Source organism: Littorina saxatilis, linkage group LG14, assembly GCF_037325665.1.
Source record: "Littorina saxatilis isolate snail1 linkage group LG14, US_GU_Lsax_2.0, whole genome shotgun sequence".
NCBI classification, from domain to species: domain Eukaryota; kingdom Metazoa; phylum Mollusca; class Gastropoda; order Littorinimorpha; family Littorinidae; genus Littorina; species Littorina saxatilis.
In genome coordinates this window covers 11230764-11240763 of record NC_090258.1, presented here as the reverse complement: position 1 = coordinate 11240763, position 10000 = coordinate 11230764, and the positions used below count along the sequence as shown (strand labels likewise).

The following is a 10000-nucleotide window of genomic DNA, read 5'->3' as shown; positions in this document are numbered from 1 at the left end:
CTTATACAAAACAAAACAACCACGAAACCTTTGTTTCGAGTGCCAATTCACTCGGTTGCACAATGTACTCTTTGTTTATATTTATTTATTCAAACAGTTTTATTTTGGTAATGTGGACTCAAATACTGTAGAAGTATAGGTTTAAAGACATTACAAGTGACTTTTCCACAATGTTTGTGCTTCAGTGTTGACGTTCCATTAACAATAAAACACACAAACACGCATACGCACACACACACACACACACACACACACACACACACACACACACACACACACAATCCAAGTTGGCATTATCATCGTTTTAAGTGGACAGTGTTTCTTGCGTTTCTCTGCAGAAATCTTCTTGGGCTTGCAGCCACGCTTCAGTCGCCTATACACTTTGACATTTACCAAGTTTCATTGTTGACTCTCTTGCAAGGAGACGAACACTGCAATTTTGAGACGGATTATTTTAGGTATGACGGATAAGTCCGAAGTAAGCGAGGCGGAAGTACTCAATCAGGTCCCACACGTGAAGTAATAGTGTATCAAAAAAAACAACTTGGAGATCCAGTAGTAGATCCTTCCAGAGCGAGACATTTATTTTTTTGGTTACATTTTTTTTATTTTTTTATCTTGGATACTTTTCGTCAAGACATTGTGTTTGGTTGCGCAGGAAAACTGGTAAATTATTTGGTTTCATTTTGGCATGGCGCACAGAGCTAGAGTCTTTAACCCCGAATCGTGATCACGGGAAATGTTCATCATATTATAACGGGAGATGCGAACTGACAAACCACATACAGTTTCGTTTGGCTGGCAACACTATATATAAAAGTATGCGTAGTCTTCTGTTGTGTGAATGTGTTGACTGTTGCTATCCTCATCTGCGACAAAAAAATAAATTGTTGCTCTTACAGTGCTTTGGGGCGTTCTGGATCTTTAAAACTCAGTCATTAATTTTTCATTACAGCTGGGGTGTGTAAGTATATGCAAGTCCGAACCTCCCAATCATCCCAACCAACCAAAAGAAGAACAAGACAAACAAACAAACTTGAGGATCTAAAATATCGCTTTGAGAACATTTAGGTTAATGGCCAATTTAAATCAGCATGGAGGCATATTCTCAAGCTGCACTTAACGCTAGAAGCTTACACACAGACTGTACGAACGAGCCTCAGTTAATTGCTATTCTACGTTGTTAATGGCATTTTATTCCCAGCGGGGTGTCTCCTTGTCACTTGTTTTTCACCATTCCTTTTTGCCTTGTGCAAGTGACAGCGAGTTAAAATCATCAACAAGAAAAAAAAAAAAAAAAAAAGAGAAAAAAAGTTCAAATCATCCTCGGAATCGAGCGCCGCGTGATATTTTGCCCACACTTAAAGATACACTCATTCTCGTGTCAATCAGATTGTATATCACAGTAGATCCTTCCAGGCTTGTGCCCGGGATACGAATTTTACTTTCATTTCTATTACATCACATTGTAGTATCCCCCATCGCTGGGACACTCTGCTCGCTTCCTTTGAGTAGAAAGCTAGCAGGAACAAGAGTCGCGCTATCCAAGTGTGTGCGTGTGTAGGTGTAGTCCGCCACCTGCTCTTATGGCACAATGACTGAGGTATTTATTTAGGCCGTGTGAGATGGAATTTTTTTTACACAATACATCACGCATTCACATCGGCCAGCAGATCGCAGCCATTTCGGCGCATATCCTACTTTTCACGGCCTATTATTCCAAGTCGCACGGGTATTTTGGTGGACATTTTTATCTATGCCTATACAATTTTGCCAAGAAAGACCCTTTTGTCAATCGTGGGATCTTTAACGTGCACACCCCAATGTAGTGTACAACGAAGGGACCTCGGTTTTTCGTCTCATCCGAAAGACTAGCACTTGAACCCACCACCTAGGTTAGGAAAGGGGGGAGAAAATTGCTAACGCCCTGACCCAGGGTCGAACTCGCAACCTCTCGCTTCCGAGCGCAAGTGCGTTACCACTCGGCCACCCAGTCCACCCAGTGTTATGGTTATTCTCCAACTTGGACTCATACCAAACACAAACAGCCTGACTGCTTTCTGCGTTACCACTCGGCCAGCCAGTCCACCCAGTGTTATGGTTATTCTCCAACTTGGACTCATACCAAACACAAACAGCCTGGCTGCTTTCTGCGTTACCACTCGGCCAGCCAGTCCACCCAGTGTTATGGTTATTCTCCAACTTGGACTCATACCAAACACAAACAGCCTGGCTGCTTTCTGCGTTACCACTCGGCCAGCCAGTCCACCCAGTGTTATGGTTATTCTCCAACTTGGACTCATACCAAACACAAACAGCCTGGCTGCTTTCTGCGTTACCACTCGGCCAGCCAGTCCACCCAGTGTTATGGTTATTCTCCAACTTGGACTCATACCAAACACAAACAGCCTGGCTGCTTTCTGCGTTACCACTCGGCCAGCCAGTCCACCCAGTGTTATGGTTATTCTCCAACTTGGACTCATACCAAACACAAACAGCCTGACTGCTTTCTGCGTTACCACTCGGCCAGCCAGTCCACCCAGTGTTATGGTTATTCTCCAACTTGGACTCATACCAAACACACACAGCCTGACTGCTTTCTGCGCACAGTTCATGTTTGGGTAATATTTCATAATTATGAAATTAAAAATAATACTTACTAACTATGTAAGATACATAGATTGGAGTCAAGGGGTTTGTTTGTTTGTTTGTTTGTTTGTTTGCTTAACGCCCAGCCGACCACGAAGGGCCATATCAGGGCGGTGCTGCTTTGACATATAACGTGCGCCACACACAAGACAGAAGTCGCAGCACAGGCTTCATGTCTCACCCAGTCACATTATTCTGACACCGGACCAACCAGTCCTAGCACTAACCCCATAATGCCAGACGCCAGGCGGAGCAGCCACTAGATTGCCAATTTTAAAGTCTTAGGTATGACCCGGCCGGGGTTCGAACCCACGACCTCCCGATCACGGGGCGGACGCCTTACCACTAGGCCAACCGTGCCGGTCCAGTCAAGGGGTTAAACAAAACCAGAGTACCAGCGATACAGTCTAAACTCTTCAAGATACAAACAAACAAACAACCAGAGCGAATCCTAAATAGCCTATTTATGCTTTGCATAAAGGCGGCTATAACAAGTCGCGTAAGGCGAAATTACTACATTTAGTCAATCTGTTGAACTCACAGAATAAAACTGAACGCACTGCATTTATTTTTAAAGCATATTGTCAATCCCCCGCACGTGGAAAAGGCAGTGAAATAGACAAGCCAGTATAACGCTGTGGCGGTTGCGCTTAGCAGGATAGCGCGCTGTTCTGTAGCTCTTTATGACTTTTTGAGCTTGTTTTCAATCCAAATGTAAAATATCTATATATGTTTTCGGAAAAACTTGACAAAATGTAATAATAAAAATATGCATTAACGTATTATGAATTTTGTGTGTATTAATATATCATAAAAAGATGTATTAATAACAAAGGCGTTAAACAAATCTAAATTGTCATCCATGTGCTCTATTTCGCAAGGCTAAGCACATGTGAGTAAGTCAGTGAGTAAGAAAAAGAGACATCCCCGGCGGGATTCGAACCCGCGACCTCTGGATTAGAAGTCCAGCGCGCTATCCACTGCGCTACGGGGACTCATATCAACCTTAAAGCAAACCGCCTTCAAATCAAGCCCTCGGTAGGTTTAACATAATGCGTTCACACATGTTTTTACATTTAGTCAAGTTTTGACTAAATGTTTTGACATAGACGGGGAATCGTCGCGTAAGGCAAAATTACTACATTTAGTCAATCTGTCGAACTCACAGAATAAAACTGAACGCACTGCATTTTTTTTTTTTTTTTTACCTGGACCCAATAGCATACCGTCAATCCCCCGCACATGCAAAAGGCAGTGAAGTTGACAAGCCGGTATAGTGCTGTGACGGTTGCGCTCAGCAGGATAGTGCGCTGTTCTGTATCTCTATTCTTTTTAACTTTCTGAGCTTGTTTTCAAACCAAATATAGAATACCTAATGTTTTTGGAATCAGAAACTGACAAGAAATAAGATAAAATTGTTTATAAATCGATTTCTTAACTTATTATTTTAATTATAATTTTCACATTTTCAATTTTCTGAGCATATTCATAATCTGAATATAGCATATTTATATGTTTTTTTGAATCAGGAAATAATGCAAAATAAGATGAAATTATTCTTGGATCGATTTAAAAAAAAATCAATTACAATTTGCTGATTTTTAAAGAACAAATTAATTAATTAATTGTTAAGCCTCCGAGCTGAAATGCAATACCAAAGTCTGGCCTTTGTCGAAGATTGCTTAGCCAAACTTTCAATCGATTTGGTCAAAATATGAGGACGTGACAGTGCCGCCTCAACTTTCACTAAAAGCAGGATATGACGTCATCAAAGACATTTATCGGAAAAAGAAAAAAAAACACCAGGGATATCATACCCAGGAACTCTCATGTAAAATGTCATGAAAATCGGTCAAGCAGTTTTATCTGAATCGCTTTACACACACAGACACACAGACACACACACACACACACACACACACACACACACACACACACACACACACACACACACACACACACACACACACACACCACCACCAACCTCGTCTCGATTCCCCGTCTATGTTAAAACATTTAGTCAAGACTAAATCTAAAAAGCACAGTAAACAGAACAAAAACATTATTTCCTGTTTTGTACAGTACATGTGTACGAATAGATTAAATATCTAGACGGAATTTTAAGAATGCGGACAGTCCGAATTCACTTTACAGTGACTAACTGTCTGGAGTTGTCTTTCAATTTAGTGTTGATGTACTATACATTGATAAATGGCATGTTTGTCTTTTACATCAACATTTCGCAAATCAAGTGATTGCACAAAAAAACACGGACTAATTTTCCATGCAAGAGTCAAGAATGTTACTGCAAAGAATATAATTGCATACAAATAACTCTCTCAAACAGCCTCTTTAAGTGCATTACTACTACTGAAGTTGATGGACTATTTGCATGAATCATACTTTGATGCGTCAACGAGGGTGGGCAATATTTTACTGTATCATACTCACCTCCACTGACTAAGATATGTTCACATTAATTTTAAGACACCCGCCTTCACATGCAGACGCTTTGTATAAAAGCAAAGATCTGTCCAAGCGTTACGTGAAAAAAGAGAATGTTTCCACTGGTACACGTACCCACAATCATCTTGGCTGACTTTTCTTCAGAGTAGGATTTTTTCGCCAATGAATTGACTTCGTAACTGACACCTGTGTGAATCTGCAAAATCAATAAACAGTGGTCGCCGCTTAATAAAACCACTTCTGGACCGACGAAAAATGGCTTTAATAAGCGGCGGATTTATTAACCGGCGGTCCAGGAATACGTCATTTTCGAAAGAAAAAAAATCTCTTTTGTTTACGTCACTCAGTCACTTTCTTTCGTCATTTACACTTGTTTGAATCTAAACAAAACTTCACGAAGGATGTTGAACTTTTGTTTTAATTATGTACGTGTACTTTGATCACTTCGGTACATCAATAATTTCACTGTCACCGTCACGAACCATTACTCGTCAGAGAAGAACGATTTTATGAGTGTTTGTTTGTTGGTCGTCTTCCACATCAGAACAAGATAATTTGAGTTTTAGTCACAAACTACGTGATTTCTCTGAGAAAACTGGCTTTAATAAGCGGCGGGTTGGTTTTATTAACCGGCTTTTTCTAATACATAAGATATAGTGATAAATCCGGACCGTCTGAAATCGGCTTTTATAAGCGGCTGGCTCTATTAACCGCGGTTTTATTAAGCGGCGTCCACTGTATCAACAAATTCGCATTCTGTACAGGAACAGGTCGATGTGAATGCGTGATGTATTGTGTACAAAATTCCATTTCACACGGCATAAATAGATCCCTGCGCCTTGAGTCCGAGTCTGGAGATACGCGCGCGATGTAAGACTTCATATAAAATGTTTTCGCTAGAAGGAGTGTGACTTTAATGGTGTGGCTTTTTCACTCAGGGTTAGCCCCACAGCCCTACTTAGCAAATCAGGAAGAGGGGGAAGAAATGAAAGTATAAAAGGAGAAAGGACAGAATTAGTTTCAGTGTATTACAAGACGTGGGGTCAGTGATATCGATGTTTTCTTTGCGGGAATATCTTTTGTTGAAAACCAAGCTGGACTCTGGGCGTGAATATTGGGATATTTCGTTATAAGGAATGCTGAGTTTCAAGAAAATATTCCATACTAGGGAACATTGTAATATTTTCTTTATAAAGGACTCCAGGAAAACAGTGACGTTCTGTAAAAACAACCTTTTTTTTTAAACCAAACAAACCCAAACCAAACCAAATAAAATTGAAAATAAAAAAACAAACCAAACCAAACCAAGCCAAACCAAACCAAGCCAAGCCAAACCAAGTCAAACCAAACATAACAAAAGAAAAAAACCCCAAAAAAACCAAACATCTTCTATCAGTGAATTGTCAATGGTCGTGTGAAGTTCTGATCAAGGAGAGAGCCAACACCAGAAGATACTGAACAGGGTACAACGCACACGCGACAGACTGGTTCAGCAGCTATGGCTATTACGGTGAACGTGTCCACTTCTCTTATATTACTGCTTTTTGTAACAAGAGGTGTTGTGGCTGACTTTGGTGAGTGCATGTTTGTCCTTTTCTCGCTAATTATTTCTTTTATGAGGATTTGTTTCAATGAAAAGTACGACAATCATTATACTCTCCATGCAGCAAAAGAAGGATCACGCCTCATTCAAGTAATAATTTTTGAAGTGAAGCAAAGTAACTAGCAATTGTATTTTAAATACTTTCGTTCACCGTCGCTTATTTGCTTCTAACCAGACTTTGTTTGCACGATAAATATTCACTATTTTTTTTTTCATTTTCGAGTTGATGAATATACAATATTCACCTTTACAATAAGCAGAATATTAACTTAAAGCGCACCAATTAGGATGTTTTGTTAACATATTCTGAAAACAGACGCTGGTTTTGCATACCAAGAGAATGTTTTTAAAGGTCCTTGTCTACATTTTTATACCGAAATCGCCATTTGACCATTAAAATGCAGTCTATTATCTACAAATATCAACGATACACCCCCTTTCGATCAGGAAAGACTAAGCCAGTGTAGCCGTTTGAAAATTCATTGTAGTATTCCAGCGTTGTACTCATAGTAGGATATCCTTATTTGGAAAATGCCAAGCGCAAAACTCCTCTCAAATCCCGTGCATTTCGTGCGTTTAAAAAAAAGCGTGGACAGCGCTCCAGTGTCAAACTGTTGCTGCACTTGTTTGGGCGTGGCTATAAGCATAGTGACATGAATTTGATTGGTCAGTATTTTTAGGCAAAGCACGTGTTCTCAGCAGACAGAAAACAAAATATTGGAAGCGTGAGTCACGCTACCCAACAATAAAAATTTTTTTTACATATATTTTTTTTCTATAACTTTTTTCCCCATGGTTCATTCATCATCTGACATTTTTTTTAGCGAAATGTAACCATAAGATTATTGCAAAAAAAGCAAAAATGTAGACGACCGCCTTTAAGAACACACTTTTTTCTCACGTACAAAAGTGAAAGAGAAATGACGTTTAAAGAATGAACTGAATTGATTGATTGTTTGATTGATTTATTGATGGATGAATGGATGAATGGATGGATTGTCTAATTGACTGTTTGACTGCTTGATTGATTGATCGATCAGTTGGTTGGGTGGTTGGTTGGTAGATTGGTAAATTGTCTGATTGATTGATTGCGGGCTTGTTTCATTGCAAAAGGATGATGGATGGATGGATGGATGGATGGATGGATGGACTAACTGATTCATTCATTTATTTATTTAAAGATCGGTTGGTTAGCTGGTTGGCTGGTAGCTTGGTAAATAGACTGATTAATCGCTTGCGTGCTCGTTACATGACTTCATATGCTGTGGTAGGTCCGGAATGTCCCTACACACTGGAAACACGGGCCGGTGCGGGGTACTACACACTACCCGTACTGGTTGGAGCCGGAGGTATGTACTCAATCTTACGCGCACGCACACACAAACACGCACGCACCCTCGTACCCACGCACCCACACTGCACTTACGCATATGCACACTCGCAAGCACACGCACAAACACACACACACACACACACACACACACACACACACACACACACACACACACACACACACACACACACACAATGATAATGATAAAATGAACAAAGTCGGAGCAATGTCATCATATCAGTTAGGCGTTGCTTCTTCACCAGGTTTTGGGTGGAACATACAACTTTTTTTAAATCGATTTTTCTTAAGAGCAATCTTAATGTACAGCTCTGATGTTTACGTCTTCCGATATGCACGACTTATGGTACCACCCTGTAATTAATTATGATCACATACGCAAGGAAAAAAGTATCGGTAAAACATAGTCCAAATATATCTACACTCGTAAGCATTCATTTGTTTCTGACCGTCAACAGGTTCCCAGCGCTTGGTGTTGAGTGTGAGAGGGTGTGGTCCTGTCTACCTGAGACTGACCGCCGGTCAACAAGGCCCGGGGTCGTCCGAGAACTACGCTGAGATCATGCTGGACGACAGGCTCAACGCCTCCACTCTGGCCAACTCCACTGACGTCCTTGAGTATATATATTGGTTTTATCTATTACATGATAAAGAGGCGTCTTAAGGGGTCTCCCTATCGAAGGTAAAAGACCAAACAAACCCCTAAACCCAATATGTTCTGCTGGAAGAAAGTACTTTCTGTATATATTGCATGTGTCAGGCATGGGAACTGTCCGCGAAATCGCGGATTTCCGCGAAAAGGAAATTACGTTTTAGCGAAAATAAAAAATTGTCCGCGGCAAAAAAAGGGTAAATTAAATTATATGTATACTGTTGTCTCTCTATCCATTATTTGCTTACACGAGAACTATCAAAATATTGGTCTAAAATGCTAAAATTCGTTTTCCTTCCGGAGGGCTTCGCCCCCCTGGTCCCCCCAACGGGGCTCGGCCCCTGTACCCCGCCGTGGCCTATTTTCAGAGTTTTTTCTATTTTGGAATTCCCATGCCTGATGTGTACAGAGTCCTACTTAATTATCGTGTGTTGATTTTTTCGAAATGGAAAGATGTTCTTCTACACATCGTCTCATAAAGTTCATGCGCTGAGAATGAACCTGTCAATACGACGAGGCTTATAACTCAACAAGCTTGTCAACCAACGATTTCTAATATATAAATCACTGTTTGACAGCTTGTCCAGTTTAATCAAGTCGTGTTATTTTCACAGTTCCTACACGGGACCACTGTTGTCCTGCACTGAGTTCCGTACTTTTGCCGTGGCCTTCAACTTCGGCGGCGTGATAGTGTCCAAGGGCAAGGTCGTTACGACGGAGTCAGAGCGCGTGCTACAGACCTTTGACACCCCTGATTTCCCTGGACTGTTTGCCAAATACATCAGTGTCCGCTCTGAAGGGGAATCTCATTACTGGAACTTTGGACAGCAAGGTAAGGTGTTTGGAGATGGGGGGGGGGAGAGAGAGAGAGAGAGAGAGAGAGAGAGAGAGAGAGAGAGAGAGAGAGAGAGAGAGAGAGAGAGAGAGAGAGAGAGAGAGAGAGAGAGAGAGAGAGAGAGACTAGCGGGTTGACATCACCCCTCCCTCATCTGTCTTGGACACACAAGACCCACAGACACAGACACGGACACGGACACAGACAGACAGACAGACAGGCAGACAGACAGACAGACACACACACACACACACACACTCACACATACACACACACACACACACACACACACTGAACACATACACACACACACACACACACACACACGTACCTAAAGTGTGGATGGTTACCTAAGAGGCGGCACTGGGTGTAGTGCCTTTCTAGTGCACTTGCACTACAACAGCACTGGGTGCAGTACTCGCTCCGGCATCGAAGAATTTTGCA

The 10000-nt window shown here is 41.3% G+C and overlaps 1 protein-coding gene and 1 non-coding gene across 2 annotated transcripts in view; one reads left to right on the top strand and one right to left on the bottom strand.

The window, feature by feature from the left end:
* Positions 1 to 3571: 3571 nt before the first annotated feature.
* Positions 3572 to 3644, bottom strand: Trnar-ucu (transfer RNA arginine (anticodon UCU)). The gene has a single exon. It is a non-coding gene; the product is annotated as a tRNA-Arg (tRNA).
* Positions 3645 to 6105: 2461 nt separating this feature from the next.
* The window catches only part of LOC138947093 (fibropellin-1-like), a 26933-nt gene continuing 23038 nt past the window's right edge, over positions 6106 to 10000 (top strand). Inside the window, exons 1-4 of the mRNA XM_070318534.1 lie at positions 6106 to 6689; positions 7990 to 8067; positions 8528 to 8687; positions 9336 to 9553. Of these exons, the coding sequence (XP_070174635.1) occupies positions 6614 to 6689; positions 7990 to 8067; positions 8528 to 8687; positions 9336 to 9553 (532 nt within the window). The 5' untranslated portion in view covers positions 6106 to 6613. The remainder of the gene's footprint in view (positions 6690 to 7989; positions 8068 to 8527; positions 8688 to 9335; positions 9554 to 10000) is intronic.